The sequence below is a fragment of the Barbus barbus genome (assembly GCF_936440315.1).
Source record: "Barbus barbus genome assembly, chromosome: 33".
NCBI lineage: Eukaryota > Metazoa > Chordata > Actinopteri > Cypriniformes > Cyprinidae > Barbus > Barbus barbus.
The window spans coordinates 2744981-2771695 of record NC_136761.1 but is presented as its reverse complement, the minus strand read 5'-3'; the positions used below and the strand labels follow the sequence as shown (position 1 = coordinate 2771695).

The 26715-nt window shown below is 36.5% G+C and overlaps 1 protein-coding gene across 3 annotated transcripts in view; it reads left to right on the top strand.

The window, feature by feature from the left end:
- Positions 1–26715, top strand: part of LOC306853668 (plastin-3) — a 33127-nt gene that overhangs the window by 4856 nt on the left and 1556 nt on the right. Inside the window, exons 1-15 of one of the 3 annotated variants that reach the window (XM_079391239.1) lie at positions 7779–7970; positions 10179–10284; positions 11969–12132; positions 15006–15135; positions 15427–15559; positions 15657–15738; positions 15887–16052; positions 17368–17510; positions 21153–21248; positions 23184–23379; positions 24546–24624; positions 24789–24906; positions 25055–25188; positions 26125–26248; positions 26348–26472. In XM_079391239.1, the coding sequence (XP_079247365.1) occupies positions 10224–10284; positions 11969–12132; positions 15006–15135; positions 15427–15559; positions 15657–15738; positions 15887–16052; positions 17368–17510; positions 21153–21248; positions 23184–23379; positions 24546–24624; positions 24789–24906; positions 25055–25188; positions 26125–26248; positions 26348–26472 (1751 nt within the window). In that variant the 5' untranslated portion in view covers positions 7779–7970; positions 10179–10223. Of the gene's footprint in view, positions 1–7778; positions 7971–10178; positions 10285–11968; positions 12133–15005; positions 15136–15426; positions 15560–15656; positions 15739–15886; positions 16053–17367; positions 17511–21152; positions 21249–23183; positions 23380–24545; positions 24625–24788; positions 24907–25054; positions 25189–26124; positions 26249–26347; positions 26473–26715 lie in introns of those variants that run through there. The other 2 variants (XM_079391241.1, XM_079391240.1) reach the window with 2 other exon arrangements.

The following is a 26715-nucleotide window of genomic DNA, read 5'->3' as shown; positions in this document are numbered from 1 at the left end:
TACTGTATATTTGTGTATTTATATAATAAACATACGCAGTACACACACATTATACAAAACCTTTTATTGTAGATGCGATTAATCGTTTGACAGCACTAGTTTATTGCCATATTCTCGTGTTGTGTGTTATGATGGTGTTTGTGTGTGTGTGAGCTTGTGCATGTCTGTAGATTATTATGGGCCATGTATGATAGATCTCTGATTCATCGTGTGGCTTTCTATTGCACCAGCTGTATTATGGCGTTAGCAGTACATGTTTATAGTTAGGGGTGGGAGAAAAAATCGATGCATCGCGATTCTCTCTCCAACGATTCTGGATCGAGCTTAGCTTAGTTTTTAACCAGATGTGCAATGACGCCGAGTTTGCTTTAGAAACACCCGTATTCTGCTTCCAATTCCTCACACACATACACCACTCGAACCTTCCGTAAAATAATCTTTCGGAAAGGTTGAAGCGAATTACAACGACATTCACGAGCTTCGTTGCACAGGATGCGCTGTGAGAGACGCGCGCTTTGGTTGATGTTACACTTGAAGTGTGCGGTCTCGCCCGCTGGTATTTTCTTTACAAATGCTCTACGAAGTCATCATTTATGTGGTTTGGAATGCAGTGGACTTAGGGGTGTGCGATATGACGATTTTTGATCGTGGACGATAAAAATGTCTCCACGATCTGCTTTTGAAGAAATATCGTAGTATCGTGCTACAGCACACATTATGTCAAATACAGTTCTGGCGCCGCCGTCTCTATATACTGTACAACACGACATACAGCAGTAGAGTTACTCTGACAGGACACTGCACTTATTCGCGATCGCAAAAGTACATTATTTGCACACAAGCCTTGCTGGTTAAATGTTTAATTCGCGCGCTGGTCTGACGTGCGCTTGTTCTGAGCACATACACCTGAAGCACGCGCACTAAAACGCCTGTCTAACAGCGCCTGATTACTCAACTAAGTTATATTTTGCGCTAATACTGTCAAAACACACAAGGTTTACATACAGACTGAGTTGGTTATCTCTAAAATGAAAGTAAATAGTTAAGAGAGAAACGGATGCGTGCCTGTATATTAGATGCGTGCAGCTCTTAAAGGGACAGGACACTAAACATGCTGTCGACTGTCATTAAAGGGATAGTTCACCCTAAAATTTAATTTCTGTCATTATTTACTCAGTGGAAAACCAAACAGTTGCTGGTCTACATTGACTTTGATAGTAGGAAAGAAAAATCCTATGGAAGTCACTGAGGACCAGCAACTGTTTGGTTTTCCACCTTCTTCAAAATAGCATTTATAAATGTTCAGCAGAAGAAAGAAACTCATTCAGGTTTAAAACAACTTTTGAGTAAATGATGATATAAAAATAAAACATTATGACAGAATTGACAGACAGATGACAGAATATTAATTTGTGGGGGAACTATTCATTTAACGTTAACAAAACAACAAAACACAAAGAGAAAAATCACTCACTATTCTTGACTGAAAATCTTTAGGAATCAGTCTATCTAGTGTTTTATTTTTATATTTGTTCATTCAATTTCATTGAATGCTCTGCTAAATACACCTATTGTACCTGGAAATAAAGCACTGTTTGTTTTATTTGTATATTATGTGTATTTGTAATGTGTATCTTTGTTCTTATTTTTTAATAAGAAAAATAAAATAATGACAAAGATTTTTTATCTTCACCCACTTTGGCCTAAATATCTGCCATGCATCTTTGTCTTTCTAGTTTGGCTGTAATGCTCAGACAACTTGTAAAACCAAAATAGTAAAACTAACAAAGAATCGGGATAAAAATCGTGAATCGTGATATTTCTATAAAAAATCGTGATATGATATTTTTCCCATATCGCCCACCCCTAAGTGGACTTATTTATTTAAAATATGAACCTCACTAACAGAAGGCTGCTTTCAATTTCAAATGCTGACGCTCGTGGAAAATGTAATGGATTTAATGGTTATGATGGGAATTGTATTGGTTTTAATGGAAATTATAATGGTGTCTACTGGTATGTGATGGATTCTATTGGTGGGATGTTAAATCCTATTGGAAAAATGCCCAAAACACACCACATTTTGTAATGGTTTTACTGGAAAAAGCTAATGGTTTATAATGGTATTTTAATGGAAACCATTAGAATTTCTGTGATGGTTTCTATTGGGCTTCTATTGTTTTTTTTTAGCAGGGAAAGATGAAGAAAAATCACTCTCAGTTCTTGAATGGAAAACATTAATTTAATCTTAAATACTGAAAGCACTCTTTGTTTGTTTGTTTGTTATGTTTCTATGCTCCTCTTTATTATTTGCTACTTGCTAGTATGTTTTGAAGTTATAGGCTATTAGTTTAAAATTCTTAACATACAACTGTTTTAATAATTTTTTTTATTTGTAATTATTTTAAAAAGTACTTAATTACTTATGTAAGGGTATGTAAATGTAAGGATTTAAAAATTCTCAAGTCAGTAAATTAATTAATTAATAAGTGGGGAATCGTTCTAGAATCGGAATCGGATCGAATAGTGAGGTGACTAAAGATTCCCACTCCTATTTATGGTACAATGCAAATACTTTAAGTAGAAAAAAACTGATTAAAAACAAATAGTTTGAAGAAGGTTGCACATTCTGAAAGTTTAGTGTGGAATGAGAACTTGATTTAGGCTAAACTCTAATATCCTGAGTGTACCGTTCATTATCTGCACAGCCCTGAGTATCAGAATGATGTTTGTGCAGCTGCTTGTAGAAGCAAACGACTTTATTCTGTCAGGAATCAGCTGAGTTAGAGCAAGATCTCTTGAAAACAAACCCTGATTGATCCATTGAAAACTACCGTACTTCGACGACAAAAATGTCAGACCGGTAGTTGGCCTTTTTCATGTGGTTTTGTAGCACTTCATTGGTTTATTCATGCTTTATGATCTATGATAAACCGGTGGAGGCTGTAGACTAAACACTCCTGGTCTGACTACACAAACCTGCATTCACCTCAAACGGACACTTTTATGAATCTGAACGTTGTGAATATTGGTGCTCTTCTCTTGGCCGGACCTCATGTTCCTATCTTTTCTTCATTGTTTTAAGTTCTTTCTGAACTGAATGGTGGGAAGGGGTCATATCAACAATCTACAGCTATTCCTTCCTCAATTGTATTGTCCGACTCTGAACCCCATTTGGATTGTAAAGTGCCCAAGTTTATCAATGTTCTTCATGAAGTTTAGAAACCGTAAAGTTCACGTCACTCTGTTGGTCGATTTCATCACTTAAAAGCTGATGTTTTGAATGGGTCTGGCTGAAAGATTGAGTTACATAGAGCCGTTAGGAGTAGTGTTGTCAAAAATATCGATATTTCGATAAATATCGATACTGAAATATCTGAACGGTACCAATATTAATTTCCCGAAGTATCGATACACCGATACTAGCCGAGCTGTCACTTTCACTTCTCTCCAAAGGCACGTGGACAAACACCACACGTGACCGCACTCGTCTCCTTCGCTCTGGTTAAATAGCACAAGTGAAGTGAATAGAAAGATGGCGAGTGCGGCGCCCCCCCGACCTCCCGACCTGCTCTGGTTGATAAAGAACACAGCAGGAGCGCTTTCTGTGGGGCTCTATGATTTCAGGCATTCACGGCAACCCGTCAAAATAAAAGTTTGGCTTAACTTATTAAAGACATTGTGCCAGAAATAGGCTATATTACTATTATTTAGTAGAATGTATTATTTAGTAGAATGTTAGTTTTTTTTTTAAAGAAATAATCACAAAATATTTTAATTTTAATAGTAAATCCCCTTCATTTGCCAAAAATATAAATGTTTAATTTTCATTAATTCAAATATAAATTAATTAAAATTGTTTTATGCCTTCATCTGATATCCAGTAAAATTTCAATACACAACACAGAATTTTCCCCCCACAGAGGGGGAAAACACATTTCATAAGGCTACTGTAAGAATAAATAAAAATAATAGACATGCTAAAACACAGAATTTGGTAACAATATAACATAAGGTGAGAAAAAAAAAAAAAAAAATTTAGTACGGCCCAAAACGTGTCAAAATGTTTAAATTGTATAATTTTCATGATTTTAATGAATTAGACATGCTTTTTGATTAATAGCATTTAATTTGACCATTAAAAAAAAGAGTCCAGAAAAATTCAAACGGAAAAAAATGGAATCCAGAAAAATTAAAATGGAAAAAACTGAATGTAGAAAAAAATAAAACAGAATTTGGGAAAAAATAAAACGGATTTCATAGGGCCCTATATCTGGAAATATTTTGGTTCTGAAGCAAATGAGTTGCTACAGAGCAGCGCTAACCTGAAAGACAGACACCCGGATCGATATTAAGAATTTCGAGAGGTTGGTAACTGTTCTCATTTTAACATTACTGAAACATTAACCAAGATGGCCTAGTATTGTTGCTGATATGAGTGTTGTCTCATTTTTTCATTGTAATTCTTAAAGTTAATATAATCTGACTGAGGAATCTTAGACAAGTAAATACTTTAACTGTGGTCAAATGTAAATTAACTGGTGCTTATTTAACTTTATTCAAAAAATGATTACTTAAATTCTGCAATTTGTCTTCATATCGCTCCACTGAGCATTGTTTTCACGTGTGATGCATGCATGTTTGCATTTAAATCTGTTCATCAAATAACGTTAATGTATTAACCAGCATTTATGAACGATGAGCAATGCATTTGTTACAGTATATTTTAGTCTTTGATAACAGTGCGTAATAAAAATACAACGGATCATGTTAGCTCTGGTCCAATGAAAAAAATATCAACAAATATAACTTTGGATTTTAATTAGTACATTTATTAGTAAATGTTAGTTTAAATTAACATTTAACTAAGATTAATAAAAGATTAATAAATAAATCAACAAATGCACTACTTAAAGACATTTTTTGTTCTTGTAAAATATACCGCATGTTCTCGACTTGTTACATTTATCTTTAAATTAGTTCAGTTTTTTCTCCGTGGTATCGAAAATCGATATTTTTCAAGGTATCGTATCGAAGTTAGAAATTCCAGTATCGTGACAACACTAGTTAGGAGTGAACAACTCAATAAATAAACGTAAAACACACAACTAATACATTATCCATTCACCACACTTACTTATTTTATTTTCTCGTTTCTAATTTGCACATACTTGACCTGTACATACATAGTCGCCTATATTATATATTATATATTGTGTATTTTTTTTTTTTTTTGCTGCTTGTACATTGGTCATTGGCTATTTCCTGTTATTTTGTTTCATTACCTGTGTCCTGTCCTGTTACTGTCCTTCTGTTGCACTGTGGAGCTTCTGTCACTACAACAAATTCCTTGTATGTGTAAACATACTTGGCCAATAAAGCTCATTCTGATTCTGATTCTGATTCTGACATGTTTGCTGGTAGTGTCAGGTTTACTGTGCCATTCAAGTTCCTCCACCTGCACTGAACTTATCTCAGAACATTTCCTGTTTAAGTTTAACTTGAAATCAAAATAAAAACAAATAAACTCAGGTATATATGAATGCTAAAGTATGGAATTAATACTTTAATACTATGAAGGTAAATATTATTATTTTATATTATTTTTTCATTTCTTTCAACCCAGACAGGTTGTTGACAGGTGAGTCTTGTTTTTATTCAGCTGGCCAGGCTGTTATTCCTTGGTTTACATACAGAATATAAAATCATATCCCATGTGCAGTTCAGGTTGAGTTTACAAAAGGACCTGGCAGTGAACACCTGTCTTCTCTGTTTGCACTGAAGTAGGCTTTATTCTGCTCCTTCACACTCCACATGATTTTTCCTCAGGCAGCAAGATGCTAAGTTTCAGCTACCTTTGTGAACAACAGAGATGAGAGTGCTTTAACATCTGATTTGTCGTTGTGGATTTTGAAGAGCCAACCAAACTCTGACTCTGATATTTTCCACTACAATTCTGCCTCTTAAAACTGAACGTTCCTGATTTTCAAGATCTGACTTGTTTAACAGGTGATGTGTTGTGCTGTAGTCTGATCTTCAGGAATGTCAAAATCTCATTGAATTCTTCAGTGGTCTGGTAACACATTTAGCCATAATGAAAGGAACCTTTCACTTCTGTCTAGAAATGTGTGCAAAGCAGGGTTGCCAGGTTTTTGCAACTAAACCCGCCCAATTGCTACTCAAAACTATCCCAAAATTAGCCCAATCGCGAAGCTCCTGTAAGCATTCTTGCTCCCAAAATGCTTTTAGTTAATTTATGAGCAACCAGTGTTATTAAACAACATTAGCAAAATGTCATGAAAATAGTCATTATGTTTGCATTGTTTTATTACACTGGTTGAAAGTGTCCGGTGAGTGGTGCTAAAATGTTAATGCTACTTACTTGACACTAAATCTGACCCTAAAGCCTACCCGATAGTGTTAGCAAAAGCAAACGTGAGATAAAAACACTTGTGTTGCCATTTTAGATTGCTTGTACAAGTTTTTGAGCTCGTTTATTGTGACGTGTTTCATGGACCTCAGCGCTATACCATGTGGGTTACCGAGCAAGTTTACTTCAGAAAAGCCATATACTTGCGGAGCTGGTTATGTGAATGTCATAATTTATTAGTTTACAAATCATGCGCTATAGGAAAATTAAAAAAATACGTTTCAGAATCAAAGTTGTTGGAACGTTTTACTGCCGCTAGTGTTCATTTCAGCTGGAGACTGAAGTCAGTTGTATAGGTAGGTAGGGTTTTAGATGAATGTAGGTTGCATGTCGTAGAATGAGTATGTTGCTTGTTATATGTAAATGAGATTGGCTAACCTCACTGCATGTGAAGCACAACATGCTTCACAATGTTGTTCATAAAGTTGTGGCCATGTTTCTGCTGAAAAAAACATTGATGTATAAATGTGAACAGTCATATGTAAACGAGTTTACGTTTCTGTTGTCATGCAACCCCCCCATAACCCAGATTTTGAGAGTTGTGCCATTGGTTTTCATAAAGAATTACGTGAAATGGGCCAAAAAAAAAGAGCCAGTGCCCAAAATATGTGAAGGTGGGCTATTTTAACGCATTAGCAAATGCATGGCCATGCGCTAAAACCCTGTGCCATTTGTAACCCATTTGCAGTTTGCCAACAGCTTGTGCTTTAGGCTGAGTAAGATTATGACAGACACCAAATTTGATTAATATAATGCTGAATTAAAGCAGTAAGTATGTGTTTTGAGGTCATCATGCCCTCATGTAAGGTCTGTCTCTGGGAATGTTCTGTTATTTCTCATGTGGCCCATTTCCTTAGCAAATGAATCAGTCTTTGTTACATATACCAGCTCAGACGTCCTTGAAATTAGTTTACCATTGATAGATTGGGAGGATGTTTGGTTTATTTTTGAGCCCAACGTTGGCAGTTTTTGCGCTGACACTATGTATTTTGAACTATATGAAAAGCACAATCTGTTTATTTTAACTTTCTGCTTGAACATACACCGTATCACATGTTCAGCATGTGTTTCCAAGTGATTCAGTGGAGTTTCAAGTGATTCAGCATATGTCTGTCCACTGTGTTATTTTTCCTCTCCAGTAGCGACTTTTTAAAGCAACAGGATGTTTTAAGACGAGTGACGGTATGTGGATTTAAGAGATGCATTGAGCTTTTCCCCACCCCTTTTTCGCGATTTTATTGCATTACTCAGTACATCTGGGATGGAAACGTTGGTAGTAAAGAAAAAAGAAAAGCATGCTTTCCCCTCCCCCTCTCCTTCTCCGTCTGTGCCTGCCTATCCCTCCTCCCTCTCCGGCGGACACGCCGACCGCTACTCCCATAGCCTGTCAGGAAGTGTTATGACTTGCTGCCGTAGGTCTTTGTGAGGCAGGCAGGAATGCTGGTGTTTCAGATCAGCCTTGAAGGGTGTGGAGTGAGTACTGCGTCTACTGCTGCGACCGCTGGTGCCTACAGCTCCATTCTCAGCTCACATCGGGACGGTTTGTCTCTATTTTTCTCTCTTTTTTTTTTTTGCTGCTTCCTGTCTCCCTCTACATCCCCCATTCTCTCATTAATGTTATACACTGGGGAAAAGCATTTTCTCTGTGTCTGTCTCTTTTCCTAACGGCACAGCATCTGTAAAAGCTCTCTGTTGTTTGAGTTCAGATTTGTTGCATCTGTTTGGAGTGAAGGAAGCAGCTTTGGGGTAAAAGGGCGGTTGTTTTAAGTGAGATTTTAAAGTGTATTTTGCATCTCGTCAGACTGGTAAATCCATTTTGTGTGTTAGAGCACATGGTCAGGTTTCTGTTTTTGAATAAAACCCTGAGAAAGCAGTTCGGTGGCAGTTTTCTTTTGCTTTGTAACTTAACATGGCATAATGGTTTTGACTTTGTTCAATCACTCGTGCAGTGTTGGCAGTCCTTAGAGACACTGAAAACTAGTGACTAGACAGGATTCTGTGGTTGCTTAGATTTGTGCATGACTCAATCCCATGAGGTCACGCTACTCTTCACTCATTTGGGAAGTAAACAAACCTTAGTCAAATTAGTCTACATCTATACTTTGAATTGTGAAGAAACTTATTAAAGCATGAATTCTGGAAGAATCGATTCAAACTGATGATTCATTGAAGGTATGTAGCACACAATGCTGTCTCAGGGAAAGGAGTGCCACAAGGGTGGACAACTGGCCCGTTTGTTTTTGTCTTTTTTTCTAAAAGAAATTCCAGTGAAGTTTCCATGTTGGCTTTCTAAATAGCTGAAGGATGACATCAAATGTAGACCTTGAGACAAAATCAGCCAATAACCTTAGTCTGGTGTTTTCTTTGAGGGTTATTCACACAATAAACAGTTTAACCGTTATGTAACGCTGGCATCGCCTTATTTTTGAACATTTTTAGAAGTCCATAACTTCATGCTGTTCTACTGGGGTGTGGTGGGACGGATTGCACCGTTAATGACATAAAGTGTTGGGGGAAAAAAAACAAGCTGGAGTGGCAACTATGGGAATGAAGATGTTGACATGCGCAAATGTCCTGATTCATTATAACTTCTTGTAAGGAACAGGAAGATACATCTTCATACTTGGGCAGCTTATAGTGCTGCAGTGCTGTGATCGCTGCATGTAAGAGCAGATCTCAGGTCGGAGCATGATTGAAGCTGAGATGCTGCATCTGTTCTCGGTTCAGTTGCTTAGGTTGGACTCTGCTCAACAGTTTTGCTTTTGTTGTGTCCTTGATTCAAATGGTTTGTCACCATAATCTGTTCTTTACCGCTCACTGACATGTTGGGCCAGTGCCATAATACTGCAATCAAATGGACTCTATTAATTATTGTGATATCCTGGACAAATATTTACCTTGGTTTTAGTGTATTGTGTTTAGTGCATTATTGCTTATTGTGTGTTTGGGTGATAAGGTTTATGCTATACTGTAAAAAATAAAGGTTATTTATCGACAGCTATGGTTCTAAGAACATTTAACATCCACAGAGTCTTTCCATTGTACAAACGGTTCTTTATAGACACAAACAGTTCTTTAGATTATTAAAATATTATTCACAGTAAGTTAAAAAAAATGGTTCTTTTAAGAATTGGTTACTGAAAGTTTTTTTTGGGGAGCCAAAACTTGTTTTTCTATGACATTGTTGCAGAAACCCTGTTTGGAAGCTTTATTTTTAAGAGTTTAGTTAAAAATAAATAAAAAATAATCCTACTGACTGTAGGACAGGGCGGACGGCATCTGGTGTTCAGATTTGTACACATCTTCATAACTCGGTGATAAAAAAACACGCTGATCTTCCAATGAAACGCATCCAGACTTTGACTTTTGGCTGTGGTTTCTTCATTTTGGTTGATTTATTCCAGCTTTTCTGTAGTCGTCTCTGTAGTTGACTAAACACAATGAAGCGGGATTTCAATAGATGTAGTAGTGTTTCAATCTTTGTCATGGCAAAGAATCACGTCACTGCGTTACTTGCATTACGGTGAGGTTGCATTCAAAAGGACCTGCCTTAACACACCCTCTCGAACATGCATTTTGCCCAAATATAGTCTACTCTGTTGCATGCTTGATAGACGTTTGCATGTCGTTTGCATGTCTTATCATCTTACTGTACAATCCCTCTTCCAGGTTTCTCTCTCAGAAGACAGTGTTCATTTACCACAGCTTGGAGGTTCAGACAATAAAGTTTTTGTCCTTCTCTCCCCAGAAGGACACACTTTATTCGACTGAGAGAGCTTCAGGTGGTTAGGAGATGGCAGGAAAGATATCCAAAGAAGAGCTGGAGGAGTTGCGGGAGGCCTTTGGGAAAGTCGGTGAGTGTTCTTCCTGTCTGACCAGTTTTGCCTATTCTAATCACCACTTGGCGTGCTACCCGTGAAGGTGCCTTTTTCCTTCACGTTTCTTGTGATTTCTACTGATTCGTCTTTGTTTTCTTTGCATATATGAAAACAGCTACGTGCAAAGCCGAAAATTAAGATGAGCAAGTTCTTCAAATAGCGTTTGGATTCTGGTTTAAAATGACATTGATTGGGAAACTCCAGACTGTTGTTTTTTGTGATGTGATTGTTCTGTAATGTTGTTTTCGGTCCTCCTAACTGCTTGTGCGGCTTGTTCCGTAACATTCTGCATTGTTGTTGCTCAGAGAGACATCTGGGTTTTTCATCTGACCTCATGAGTTGTTTGGCATCACCTGTTGCTTGGCGCTTAAATGGTCCTCATGGACTCTTGTACTCTTGTCTCCAAACAAACAACTGCTTACTGCCATTATATTTATTCTCCAAATATATTATGTAGTTTCTCTGAAAGATTCACTTTGAATGGGACTTTAATCTATTAACAAGTAATTATTTTTATTAATTCAGTAGCATTTTACTGTGCATGCAGTGTGAGTGTCAGCTACAAAATAAGCTCTGTTACAGTACCAAGTGTCTTGAAAGTGTTAGTTCATCCAAACACGACATTGTTTCTATACAACGCTGGCTGATGCTCTTTTCTTGAACATATATACTCACATAAGCTCTTAGTGTACTTCAGACGTGTTTTTTAAATGCCTGGAACATCCATTTCAGCCACTACCTGAGTTTGAGTATTGCATAGCGTATCAGAAGAGAATTAAAATGGTATGTCAGTAGATTTACAGAAAGCAATGCATTTAAGAGTGTAGTGCAGTTTTCTGGGTTTTAAGGTTTGTTGAATTTGAATGTTTTTCGTGGTCCTTGACAAGAATGTGCTTCAGACTACATTTTCCCATTTATCTGATTTCTCCAGCAGACAGCGCAGAAAATTGAGGCCTAAACTGTTGCCAAAGTCATGGTGTGACTTTGTGAATGCACGTACTAGAACAGTTCCTGATGATTTTTTTTTTAATGTTGTTTCATCTGTTTTAGTATTGCAGATGGCATATGTATATAGATCCTATAACACAACAGCTCTGTTTCAAACCCAGTGGCCTGTCTACTGCAGCCAGCTTTTAGCAAAACAGGCATTCTGTGCTTCCACATATTTGGCAAATACCAAGATACCTTCTGGCCAGAATCTAAGGCCATGTTGGGTCTCTTTTGTGGATAATACCGGAATGCATCACATCATTAAAAAGTGGCCTGTGTTTTAGTCATCAGCATACATTCTATAAATATAAACATTTTCATTGTTTTTGCAAAGTTTTATTTGTGTATAGATGTATTTGTTTTTGTATTAAAATGTATATTTATATTGACGTTATTAAGCAGCCTAAAATGCACCCAAGAGATATTTTCACATTTCCATAATGTATTATTTTGCGTGCATATATGCAGCAAAATGCAGGTTTTCTCAGAATTTGTTGCGGATCATTCATCTAAATTGCATTTCCTCACATTTTTTTTTCTTTGTAGTTGAGGTTTCTTTTTTTAAGCTGTTGAACCGCAACGTAACCCAATTGTAACCAAAATGTTTTGTGCTTTTTGGAAAGATTGAAGAAGTTGACACTAAACCAATAATTAAAATTTTTCTCCATAGATTTGAACGGCAATGGCTTTATCTGTGACTATGAGCTCCATGACCTGTTCAAAGAGGCTAATCTGCCCCTGCCGGGGTACAAAGTCCGAGAGATCATCCAGAAACTGATGGAAGAGGGTGACAAAGACAAGGACAATAAGATCAGCTTTGATGAGTTTGTGTCTGTAAGTCTCTCCAACCATTCTGTTCCTCATGGATGTGGGCCATATACATTCCTATAATAATTATACAAATGCCTCCTACAAATAGGATTTATATCTACATAAACATCCAAACTATGCTAAAGACTTGCTACACACGTAAATCACTTTTTTTCCCAAATTTTCATTGTAATGTTTGGATAATAAAACGTAGCCCAGTGAATCTACGCTTTGTTCTGTCTATAGATTTAAAATGTACTAATCAAATGTTATTGTTGTAAGAAAAAAAAACATTTACATGATCACATATACTGCTCAGATATTGTGCTGTGCACGCATGAGATTTTAATGGGTGAATTTAAATTACATCTTTTAGAAAACAGTTGAATAAAGTAAAAATGTTTACTTTAGCACGATTAACTAATTAGAATTAGTAGATTAGTAAGAATTGTATGTGAGTTTTAGAATTTAAAAACCAACTAATTATTCAGAAAGCACCATTACAGCTTTAAATCCCTCATTTGCATAATCAGCAGTATCTTTTAGCATTAGTAGGCAATACATTGTACATTGAGATTAGAGTTTCAGTGCTGAATCCAGACGGCATTTTGACATTGCATCATTTTAATTAGTGTAACTAAAAGAATGATGGAATAAAGATAATCAGTATTAAAGACTGTTTTGGAGCTCATCCCATGTGCTACAGACATGATGCTTCAAACTGTGTTAGTTGAATAGAGTTGTGCTACAAATATTCTAGATGATACAATAGGTTTAGAAATCCCCAAAAACTAATCTACTGGTCAAAAGTTTGGAATAACTATGATTTGTTTTTGAAAGAAATCTTGGTCATACTTTATTTTAAGGTCCAATTCTCAATGTTAACATACCATTAACTGTGAATTTTGCCTCAATAAACTCCTAATTTGCTGCTTATTAATAACTAAGGTAGTTTTAGTTTAGGTGTTGCGTAGGATTAGGGATGTAGAATATGGTCATGCAGAATATGTGCTTTATAAGTACTAATAAACAGCCAATATGTTAACAGGCATGCTAATAAACAACTAGTTAATAGTGAGAATTGGTCCCTATACTAAAGTGTTACCGAAATCTCTTATACTCATTAAGGCTGCATTAATTTGAAGAGTAAAAACAGTAATTATGTGAAATATTACAATTTAAAAGAGCCGTTTTCTATGTAAATATATTGTAAAATGTAATTTATTTCCGTGATCAAAGCTGAATTTTTCAGCATCATTACGCCAGTCTTCAGTGTCACATGACCATTCAGAAGTCTAATTATGTGGATTTGCTTCTCAAGAAACATTTCTTCTTATTATTATTAATAATGCTGAAAACAGTTTTTGCTGCCTAATGATTTTCTGTTTTTGTGAATGGTTCTGTGAATATTTTTTTTTTTTTTATTTTTCTGGATTTTTTTGGTTAACAGAGCATTTATTTGAAATAGAAATCTTTTGTAGCCTTATAAATGTCTTTACTGTCCTTTTTGAATAAAAGTATTAATTACAGTTTTTCATTTGTATTTTTTTTTACGTCTTAATTTTAAGAAATATTTCTTGAGCAGTAAATCAGCATATTAGAATGATTTCAGTTTTGGTGAGCATAAGAGACTTGTTTTAAAAACATTTTCAAAAATCGTAATTATTCCAAACTTTTGACCAGTAATGCACATTTAAAGGAGAGACCCAAGGCATATCTATAGATTCTGGTCTATACCTTTTTTGCAGTCAGTAATTGTTGATAACATTAAAACTCTTTCATTGAGACTGTTGACGTTTCCTGTAAATAGAGCGTCATCCCATTGAATGACCCTGTGTTTGTTTGCACTGCTACGAGGAGGTTATGAGCAGCTGCTAGCAGCCTCCATTCACTAGATGTTCCACTTGGCACTGACAGTCATGCTTTAATTGCCCTCACATGCCACATGTCAGAAAATATGTGCATCTGTTTAGTTTCAAAGACCTTGTGTGTGCTTGACCACATGTATTTTTAAATTAGTAAAATATGTTCTTCATGTGTGAATCAGTTGGTTGTATTCAAGCAGTAAGGTACAGTCAATGCTGAAGTCCCATGCTAAAGGTGCTATCAGACACATTGTGCAGTGACTATATTCACAATATAGCATGGCGTCAAGTGACAGATTTGACATAATAAAAGGTTTATTTTATTATTGTGTCATTTTATTTTGATGGTCTATTCTACTGACCATAAATAGCTTTGCAAATGCTTGTCAACTCATCCCACTAAGTATAACCCTAACCTAACAGTCAACTAATACTGTAATGAGAGTTAGTTGACATGTAGTTGCAAATTAATGAGAGTCAGGGTGTATTGGTGCGGATCTTTTGGGCAGATGGGAATACAGCAATCGCACTCGGGTGCGCACCAAACAACTGTACCGAGACCCAGCTGAAGAGGTGGTCTAGGTCCACATCCAAACGAACTCTGGTATGGTTTAATGGATGAACCAATGATTGGACGACCTTAAGCACACATGTGGTTTTGTTTACAGTTTCTGGTTCACTTGCAAAAAGGGCAGTGTGAAAGCGAACCGCACCAAAGCAAGTGAATTTTCAGACTTTCCTGGTGTGAATACACCCTTAGTTAACACACAGAGAAGTTGCAAAGCTACTTATTCAGTAGTTAGCAGAATGTCTCAAGTGGACTATCAAAATAATGTGCATCTTATCAAAAAATATCAAGGAGAACGTTTTATATATATTTTTTTTTATTAAGCGAAGTAGTTTCAGACGTGCAAACTAAGTAAATAGTTAGCTAATATTTGCATGTATGGGTACTGTACAGTTTCTGTATCATGTGTCTGAGCATTTGAGAATTATTTTAAAATTAATCTCATGGCCCCTGTGTCTGCACAGATCTTTCAAGAGCTGAAGAGCAGTGACATTGCAAAGAGCTTCCGGAAGGCCATCAACAGGAAAGAGGGTATCTTGGCTATCGGAGGTACATCTGAGCTCTCCAGTGCGGGCACACAGCACTCGTTCTCAGGTAAAAACGCCTCTTCTTTAACTGAATCAAACAAACCACTGCTTCCTTTTGATATAATTACATTGCACCACACTTCCCACTGGCTTGGAGTGTACAAGGTAAAGTAATGGTTTCAGATGGTAATCATATAGTCTTTGTGTGGATTGCCATATTCTTATCTTGAAAAGATACTTCAAACAATGATATGGTAATACCAGTTCCAAAATCCCATAACATACTTTACAGTAAGTACTGTACTATGTTTTTAGTTTTTTTATGTGATGTGATCTTGTTCTCTGTGTCTTCATCCAGAGGAGGAGAGGTTTGCTTTCGTGAACTGGATCAACACCGCGCTGGAACAAGACCCTGACTGTAAACATGTGTTGCCCATGAATCCCAATAAAGATGATCTTTTCAAGGCTGTAGGTGACGGTATTGTGCTCTGGTAAGTCAGACACACTCCTTAACATCATGTCTGTGGTTTTATTATTTTATATTGTTTAATAAACCAAATAAATACACATGCCTTTGCTTCCTTTTAGTAAAATGATCAACCTGTCAGTACCTGATACTATTGATGAGAGGACCATCAACAAGAAGAAACTAACACCATTCACAATACAGGTTTGGTTCTGATTTTAAGATTATTTTTTGAAATATGACTCTGGAACACTTCCATGGTTTTAATCCTTTTTTTCCCCCAGTGCATTAAAGAACATATGTGTTGGAGAGGGATTTGAGTCTAACACAAATCATTGTTTCTGTCTTGCAGGAGAATCTTAACCTGGCTCTTAACTCGGCCTCAGCCATTGGCTGTCATGTGGTCAACATCGGGGCTCTGGACCTTAGAGAAGGCAAACCTCATCTGGTATTGGGCCTGCTGTGGCAGATCATCAAAATTGGTCTGTTTGCTGACATTGAGCTGAGCAGAAATGAGGGTATGTGTGTCTGTTGCACAAACACGGTTTTCTTGTCCAAATAGAGCTGGCATTGTCATGGATGATGACAACATCCAGGAATCTTGACAAACAGATAAACCGTCTCTTTTAAAGACGTTAACTGTTAACCAAACTGACTGTTGTGGCAGACTTGAACTCTTATATCTGACCTCATTACTGGACTGAATGGTTTTTCTCTTCCAAAATTGAACTTAAGGGAGTTTAGACCTGTCTCAGAGGCTCTGTGCCTTAACAGTCCGGTAGAGAGTTGTCTAGCCTTGAGTCTGAACCTTGAATCATGCTTGAAAGGATCAATAAACATTTATATTATTACATAAAATTGCTTTTCATCCGACAGACTGCCAGAAATGATTAGTCACAAAGCAGGACTGGGATGACAAATTATGTAAACAAATTATATAATTGCCTTGGCTTGACATTTATAGATCCAGTGATGGTTCTGTATAGAAGCATAAGCGTCTTGAACTGCAGGCAGCAACCATCAGTAAAAGTGAGACAAATGCGCTGTCTTCTGGGTTCTCATTGGGTTAAAAACCCATAAACATGTTGCTATGTTCTGGATCAGAGGTTTGATATGCAGAGGTTGATATGCAGAGGTTTGTGTGCATAATCAGGGAGAATAGCTAAAAGAACACAGCAGTAATCTAGCCTAAAATGGTGTTGTTATTAATGGGCCTTGCTAAACAGTGATTAGTGAATAGCTAGGGGATGTTCCTTCATTTAGGCCAAAGTTTACCAGCCAAGCTGAGATCCATGCAATTACCTTGTTGTCCTTAGTGTAGCAGTAGCAGGAAAATCCATGTGACTGGGGGTAGATAGCAGCAACATTGTGTAAATGACAAAAAGGAAAGGGACCCAACACCGAACCTTGAGGTACTCCAATGGCTGGTTTGATCTGTGAAAGGGAAAAAGAGACCTGGTAGAAATATGAACAAGAAAACTGAAGCTGGTCTGTAATTTTCTGCTAGTATAGAGTTTTGAAAGTCGTGGGTTTACCTTTGCCTACTTGAATGTGGTTGGAAAAGTATGGGCACTACAGTAAACACTGGAGAAACCGCTGACAGAAATGTTTAACATAACAAATGCGTTGTGGTGCACTTTGAGGATGTGGAAAGAACCTGGTCAGTTTGAAATTAAGTGAATTGACTTTCTGAAGCACAACAGGGATTGAGAAATTGTCAGTGTTCAGCGAATGCCTAAATCTTATAAGTGACTGTGTGGCAAAAGTTAATACACATTAAAATAATTGGATTCGCAGCATTCTGGTTAACTGATACACATGGTCTTGTTTTAGCTCTGGCGGCACTGTTGAGGGATGGAGAGACATTAGAGGATCTGATGAAACTGTCTCCAGAGGAACTGTTGCTTCGCTGGGCCAACTTCCACCTGGATAATGCCGGCTGCAGCAAGATCAACAACTTCAGCCATGATATTAAGGTCAGTCTTAATGTGTTTGTTTACTGTGCTCTGATTGTGTGTCTGCATGCTAATAAAGTATCAGATCTCGGTTTCTACTAATGTTTTCATAAGGTTATTAAGCATGAGAATTGTGGTGGTAGTCACATATCTTTTATATTCATTTAGTTGTAAGATATGAAAACTGTTGGTCTGAGTACCACTCTCATATGAGGGCTTTTATTCTATTATCAAGATAATTGATATAAAATTGATTTCCTGCTTATTGGCGTAACATATTAGTATGTACAGATGTATTATTATCTTGTAATGGATGATAATGTTCATAACGTTTCTCTTGTAACACATGTAACTGAAATTGGAGCTCCAGAGGAAACCAGTTGTCAGATATCTTTTCTACGGTCAACTTGACTGCATTCTAATTTCTTAATGTGATGTATTCCAGAATAAAAAAAAAAAAAAAAAAAAGATTATAAAAAATATTTAAAAAATGATTTTCAAATATTTTCCCTTAAATTTTATGCGCATCAGTATTGATGTCATGTTCACTTTCAAGGAAAAACTAAAATGTCATGACTTGGCTTTACTAATCATATTATGTATTGTAAGAGTCATAAGCACTTTCATGGTCAAATTTTAGTGAATATTTCCATTACGGTCCTGTTGTTTTGAATAATATTTGCCAATCAGTGCAATAGTGGTTAAACGGTCACAGATAAATATGTTGATTTTTAGTGTTGTGTATTAAGGAAATCACTATTAGTGTTGCTCATACTTTAAGTTAGTGTTTCTATTAAACCGCAATGGTTCTTAATTCTGGTCCTGGGGACCAGTTGATCTCATAGAGCCTCATGGTTCCTTAATGAGCTGATGATCTGAATCAGGTGTGTCAGATAAGCAAGACATGCGCTGTGTCTGAAAGCTGAAAAAAGCTGCCTTTTAAAGATGTATTCCAAGGTAGAAAGGCATCAAGGCACATCCTAATCTAATGTTAGTTTCACTTCCTGTCTCCTGAGATGCATTTATCTGATCGATTTTTGAAGGCAGCAAAGATCTATCCTTCGCTGCCTTTGATATCCCACAATCCTATGTGTTCGATTCTGTGACAATTGAGCTAAAACTAAAGATGGCGTCTGAAAGTTGCTGTTGTTGGTCAGTTTGTGTAAATGTAGGTTTTTGACCAACTTTATCCACTTTTGATGTCATTTCTAGCAAGAAATTAGTATTGCAGTAATTTTGTTGTAGATCATTAAACTGTTACACTTCCCCAGACGCCTGTCTGAAATCAGTTCATGAGGTAGCTATGTTCACGCACAAGCGCAGTCTACAAAGTCATTGCCTGATAAGGCAGCGAGTCATCAAGCTTTCAGACGCAGCCACAAAATGTTCTGAGCAGAGGGACATGGCTTATTGAGAAGAGGCATTCTATTATTTTTCTATTCAAATTCAGAGTTATATATAGAGCACACCATATTATAAGGACTTGGGAGTGGGTGGACTATTTTGACTTCAGAGCACCACAACATCAGCATATCATCACCCTAGCATTGTGAAAGGGAGTTTTTCCATGTACTTATAGTTCTACAGAGACTTTAAATGATGTACTACTAGAGTATATTAAATGACATGTACCTGCAAAATATACATATATATTTTTGAATAACATAAAACGTGTAAATGTAAAATGGAAAGGTTTATGTAGACATGTTGCACTTTTTAAATCTCTTGAAGAACTAATGGATAGATGACAGATTTACTTTAGCTTTCCTTAAAAGGTGAAATAATTCTCAGCCTCAAATGAATGGAGTCATGTTGCCAAATGTATCCAAATTAGAATTTACATAACAGCTAACTCCATTTTCTCTTTCATAAAGGCAGTTCACCAGAGTGAAAGGGCAGTTACTTTGACTCTCAAATGCTCTGGCATACCATGAATTTTATAAAACACGCGAGGGGTCATTTAGTATCTATAAAAGATATGTGACCTGAGCTGTTACGTGATTTCCCTCTTGACTCATTCGTTCTCAAAAAAGGGGTTTGGTGATAAAGACTCAGTGAATCTGATCTCTACTGAATGATTTAACTAATATCTGTCTCTATCTCCCTCTATGCTGCAGTTAACAGATTTGTCAAACTGTGTAAAGGTACTTTTCCAAATGTACTGTAGATCGGTTACAGTATGCATTTTTGTTATTGCTTTTGTTTATTCATTCACATCTACCACATTCATGTCCTTAGGATTTCATGCATGATTGTGTGTTTCTGATATTTTCTCAAATCTCTATTGTGTCTGGTCTAAATATAATTTGTAATGTAAATGTATTCTGCTGCCTTCAAGTCCTTTGTGATTTTGGTCAAAATAAAATGGATTCATTGGACCATTATGTAGTTGCAAAAGCATGTTGCCTCATAGTATTTTTGGCAAGCCTTATCATTATTCTTCAACAACAGCGCAAACTAAATGCATAGAAACTAAATTGTACCAGCAACATTCAATGGAAACCTAAATGTGATTAATACCACCTTATGAAATGATTATTTTACCCCATAAAGCCTGCTTTATCACATTTGAAATGGAAATATCTCAGGCCTCTAAATGATCAGCATTATCAAAACTTGAAAAACCCGTGGCACACAATCTACTACATGCCTTCTGTCATAAACAGTGACAACCCATGTTTATATGCATTTTAAATGTGACCCTGGACAACAAAACCTGTCATAATTATTAAATTATATTACATCATCTGAAAGCTGAATAGATGAGCTTTCCATTGATGTATGGTTTGTTAGGATAGGACAAAGCTGAGATACAGCTGTTTGAAAATCTGGAATCTGAGGGTGCAAAAAAATCTAAATATTGAGAAAATCATCTTTAAATTTGTCCAGATGAAGTTCTTAACAATGCATAGTTTTGATATATTTACGGTAGGAAATTTACAAAATATCTTCATGGAACATGATCTTTAATTAATATCCTAATGATTTTTGGCATAAAAGAAAAATTTATAATTTTGGCCCATACAATGTATTTTTGGCTATTGCTACAAATATACCCCAGCGACTTAAGACTGCTTTTGTTGTCCACAGTCACATACAAGTAGCCTGCTATACTGTTTTAAAGATCTCATTGATATACATGACAAGCTAACAGCATTTCATATGCACCAAATTGCATATTTTTGCTCAGTTTGGGTCTAAAATGAAAGAGATTTTCCTCCTTGAGTGTGAGCTCCATATACATATTATATGAGCTAGAAAATCCTGTATCAAATATGATACTTAGCAAAAGGCACATTTGCAAACTTTTAACATTGTCAAATTTCAGTAAGTCTGGGCTCAAAGAAAATCCCACATGTATTTTGTAGAGATTTTGTAGAGAAAATAATTTTTTAATCACTGAAACACTAAAAACTGTTTTTTAAGCCTCTGACAATCAATAAATGTTTTATTTCAGCTTTTAACACAAAATTAAGTAAACATTGTTTTTTGTTGAATGCAGTGGCACAATAGATTGTGTCTCTAGTAATTATGCCATTTATGGCATTCGTGTGCTTTCAGCTCATAAATACAATCCTACAGGCAGGACTTGAAGGCAGCATCACACTACATGTTCATTGAAAGATTTCTTTATTTTTTTCTCTTCTCTTCTCGCTCTTGCAGGACTCGAGGGCTTATTTCCACCTGCTCAGCCAGATTGCGCCTAAAGGTCAGAAGGAGGGTGAAGATCGTATTGACATTGACATGTCAGGCTTCAGCGTGAGTTCAAATTATACAATTTCAAAATGCACATCATTCACTATGCATTTCTGTGTCTTAAACCAGCCCAAAAATGTGGGGCCGGAAACATAAGATCAGCTTCACCATATCTATGGTCTTATAATGCATTCACAGTAGTGAGCTACTCTCAGTAGAGGAGGAAGGTTTGTATCAGAATATCAAAGCTTCAGTCACTGTATCAGCTCATTGTAAGTCAGGACGGAGGCAGTTCATCTCAGATGTGTGATGAGGCACCTTAGGGACTTCCTGAAAGCCTCTGACCGGGAGCTTCCTGCTTTTTGGAGAGCAGTTGTCGAGCATCAGCAGTTCAAACACAAGTGTTTCTGTGGGAGTCTAAACTTGGCATCAGAGGGTGAAAGTGTATGCAAACCTGGGATTGATTCTTGTAATCATTGCCAAAATGAAGAACTACAAATTCTAAGCAGGATGGGTTTCGATGATAGTGAGTTCCATTAGAAATCAGCAAAAAGCCACTGTTTATTGTACATTGTGTTCCAGTCTGTGGCCCCGTGGCAGTCATAACACTGCAAATGCCACAGTCCACCCCCAGTATGCCATGATTCAAGTCATTCACTGGTTTGGTTCAGGACAATAACAGCATTGCCCATTTCCTAGCAGCATCTAAACAGACAGAGGTCTGATGTTTGAGTGCTGGGTGTCTCATGTGAGTGTATTTAACCCCGCACGCTGGCCAGAGCAGCTGTTATTGACTGTGCTGAATGAGGTGGCTGTGGTCCGGCCGGCAGCTGCTGTAGCGCTGGGACACGGTCAGGGCCATTTCATTATCAACATTACCCAGTGTTTCAGCTTTCTGCTGCCGTCGTGTTGTGTCAAATAAGGTTTGTTTTCAATGCTTGAACTTCCATGTATTACGTTCTGTTTCAAACTAGTGAATCGCCTCACATTTTGTTGTTTACTTGTGCAGTTCAAGTGCACAATAGCTATAAAAAAATAAATAATAAATCAATAAAAATACATTGTTGAAATGTGTATATACCTGTACACTAGCATTCAACAGTTTGGGGTTGGTGAGATTTATTAATGTTTTTAAAGAAATCTCTTCTCACCAAGGCTGCATTTATTTGATCAAAAAAGACAACAATAATGTTATGAAATATTACAGTTTAAAATAACCTTTCTATTTGAATATATTTTAAAATGTAATTTATTCCTGTGAATTTTCAGCATCATTACTCCAGTCTTTAGTGTCACATGATCGTTCTAATATACTGATTGTTATCGATGTTGAAAACAGTTGTGCTGCTTCATATTTTTGGATGCATAGTGATACATAGTTTTCAAGGATTCTTTGACAAATAGAAATGTTTAAAAGAACAGCATGCATTTATTTTTTTTATCTTTTTTTTTTATACATAGAGTAAATCAAAAAATGACTGATCCCAAACTTTTGAAGTTTATTTTCTTTAAACAACCCATCCTTTCAAAATATAATAATAAAGCAACAAACAATGCAGTAAAAAGTATTTTAGAGGTTATAAGGCATCGCAGCTCCTTATCGCTTGTCTTCTTGTCATTGCTTCATTTGAAAGTCCTAAAAATGCAGCCTAGGTAGGCGGCTCGCTAGGGTTTGGGATGAAGCCTTAATGTACACGGCATCATTTTGATTAGAGTTCTGCACTATTCCACATGTAACTGATTCTGAAGATTGTGAATCTGGCTCAAGTAATCTACTTTTATTGTCTATGCAATTTCTCATAGTAGTGTTTGTTTGATTTGTGCCGTCTGTTTTCTCACTAACCCATGGGATAGAAAAGGAGATTGTTTTGCATCTGTGGCTTAAGCAAATGTGTCCAATTGAAGCAGAGAGGGAGAGATTAGTTAATTTGTCAGCACCTGAATGCAGTGAATTCTGTTTGGCAACGATCTCAGTTTGTCCTGGTGTGTGTTCTGCAGGAGAAAGATGACCTGAAGAGAGCCGAGTGTATGCTGCAGCAGGCAGACAGGCTGGGCTGCAGACAGTTTGTCACGTCTACTGACGTCGTGTCTGGCAACCCTAAACTCAACTTGGCCTTTGTGGCCAATCTCTTCAACAAGTACCCGGCGCTGACCAAACCCGAGAATCAAGACATCAACTGGGGACTTCTGGAGGGTGGGTGTTTTGCTCATGATTGTTGTTCTTTCCTGTCTCATTTTGCCTTTTTAGCATTTGCTAAATACATGTGCCACGTAATGACTCATGAAAATGGGTGGCATTTCTTCCAAACACTTACTTCTAAAAATACACTGGATGGCATCACAGAAGGGACATTCGGGATTTGTTCTATGGAAACTGGTGAAGCGCGTCGTCAGACAGAGATTCGAAGGGAGGGCCTGGTTGCCTCATTTCCTGAGGCCTGAGCAGTTTACGCCCTTTTGGTGAAGGTTGCGCCCTCTTGTGGTACAAAACACACAAAAAACATTTAGACCTAACCCATGTTTTATAGATAGCATTCTGGTCATTCTATAATTTAGAGTACATTTCATGTCTATTGATATTGTTTGTTTTTTAACCATTTTCTTTAATAAATACAATATTTTACTCATTAATAGAGCACATAATATAATGTCTCACACATTTTATGCTGCCTGTTTTTCCCCCGAAATGTCCACCTCTTGAATTGATGATTCAAAATAATGAATAAAACATGTTAAAGTCAAGATTATCTATATTATTTTAGAAAAATAGGTTGTTTAAATGTTTTTTCAAAGCATGTGACCAGCGTCATGTAGTCATTTTCTTCTTTATTGTATATTATGTAGGTTTATGTATGTGTATTGTGAATTCGGATGTCTGTGAATATGCTGCAAACTCACTCTTCCAGTGGGGATAAATAAAGTAAACATGATTAATTTCATGCAGTCACTTAAGATTGTCTAGAAATATTGATAACCGTATACAGTAAGTTTGTATTTGTCAGTAAACTACATTAGTCAAACAATGATAAATGCTTCTAAAGCATTTGATTTCTAGTTAATGTTAGTTGCAACACTTACTAATGCATTATTAAAATCAACGTAGTATCTCTTATCATTATTATTTAATGGATCTGCGCTAACATGAACTGAAAATGAACAGTTTTGTTTTTGTTAACTTGCAGATTACTAGCAGATAACTTTTATTAAGAAAGATATAATATATAAGGTATAATAATAAAATGTATTGCTCATTATTAGTTAATGCATTAACTGATGTGTTATGGCCGAAATGTTCTCTGTGTTAGTAAGTCCTGTGTTGGAGGACAGTGAGTAACTCCTGCTTTGCTTGGTTTTCTCTAGGAGAGACTAGAGAGGAGAGGACTTTCAGAAACTGGATGAATTCTCTGGGTGTCAATCCTCATGTCAATCACTTATACGTGTAAATCACACGCTCTCATACCTTCATGTCTTAAGCTGTTTCGTGAAACCCTAATCAAGTTGATAATGAAATTAAATGCATGTCAAGTGTAACATTGTAACTGTAAATGAAATGAGATGTCAGTGCTACATTTGAACGTTTCGGTCTTTTCCTCCCCTCTCAAGTGATCTTCAAGATGCTCTGGTCATCCTGCAACTTTATGAGAAGATCAAGGTTCCTGTCGACTGGAACAACAAAGTCAACAAGCCTCCATATCCTAAACTAGGGGCCAACATGAAAAAGGTATTTATTCTACAGTCATTACCCTTTCTCCAAAACCTGCTCTCTGAGGACACACACATGCAGAATGGTTGACCGAGAGAGAGAGATAGTGTTTCTAATCAGCTCGTTTTCTGATTGGACATGCATGTGTGTGTTTCTGTGTGTCCAGCTGGAGAACTGTAACTACGCTGTGGAACTGGGGAAGACCAAAGCCAATTTCTCGCTGGTGGGCATCGGGGGGCAAGACTTGAATGATGGGAACCCCACGCTCACTCTCGCCCTGGTCTGGCAGCTCATGAGGAGGTACAACTCAAACTATTAGCACAGATATGTACCCAATAAGAAAATTAGCATGGACAGTATAGTAAATATCAAAATGTAATTCATAATTAATATTGTAAAACAATTTGTATACACTATCATTCAAACTATTTTTGAAAGGATGCTTTTATTCAGCAAGAACACATTAAATTGATCCTCAAAGTAACAGTAAAGACATTTATAATGTTCTGAAGGATTTGTCTTTCAAATAAACAAAATGTATCACAGTTCCACAAAAAATATGGTAGCACTTTATTTTGATAGTGTACTTTACATTCTACTAACACTGTGCAACTACATGTCAACTAGCAGTCATTAGAGTATTAGTAAACTGTCTGCTTAATAACTTCTAACACTTTATTTTGATGGGTCCACAACATACTGAGTATGAGAAACTTTGCAAGTATATCTCAATTTATTCTACTAACCCTAAACCTACCCTACTGAGAGTTAGTAGACATGTTATTGTGAATTAATGAGAATTAGTTGACATGTAGTTGCTAAGTTACTTATAGTTAGTAGAATGACTAAAGTGGACTATCAAAATAATAATCAGAAATGTTTCTTGAGCAGTAAATTAGCATATTAGAATGATTTCTGAAGATCATGTGACACTGAAGACTGGAGTAATGATGCTGGAAATACAGCTGCGCATCACAGGAATAAATTACAGTTTAAAATGGATTCAAATAGAAAAGTAATATTTAAATGGTACTATTTCACAGTTCATTTTTTATTTAAATGCAGACATACCAGAATTCAAATTATTAGTTGCAAAAAAGCAACCTAAATAATAATTTATTTATTTGTTCTATTTTTTCTTATTAGAACATGAATATAAAGCTTGAAGAGTTTATTTATTAGTATAAATGTGCTAGTAAACTGATTCTGAGGAGTCTTTGTGCTGTGTTTCTCCAGATATACTCTGAATGTACTGGAAGGCCTGGGCGACGGCCAGAAGGTCAACGACGACATCATTGTCAACTGGGTTAATAAGACTTTGTCACAAGCAGGAAAATCAACCAAAATATCCAGTTTCAAGGTGCACAAGCCTTCATTTATCTGCTAAAGCAGCCCTGTATTCATGTAGCTGCATGTGTTGGTTGAACATCAGAAGTAAGTGTAATGTTCTGGACTCTAGGACAAAGAGATCAGCTCCAGTCTGGCGGTGCTGGACCTGATTGATGCCATCCAGCCCGGCTGTGTCAACTATGACCTCGTGAAGAGAGGAAGCCTTAGCGATGAAGACAAACTGGACAATGCAAAGTAAGCTTTCTAACTAACTAAATATAGCTTCCAAAAACACAAGCATATATAAAGTAATAAAGGGCAACTAAGAAACTCATCCCGATACTCTCCATTGACTTTGTATTGCAGAAGGCTGCCTCCTTGTCATTTCTGACTTTTAACAAAAAACTGAACAATGTCTAAAAGCTGCTGTGTGACAAAGTGTTCAGTAAACAAGTTAAAAAACCCAGAACTACATTTTAATAAACCGTTGACCCCAAA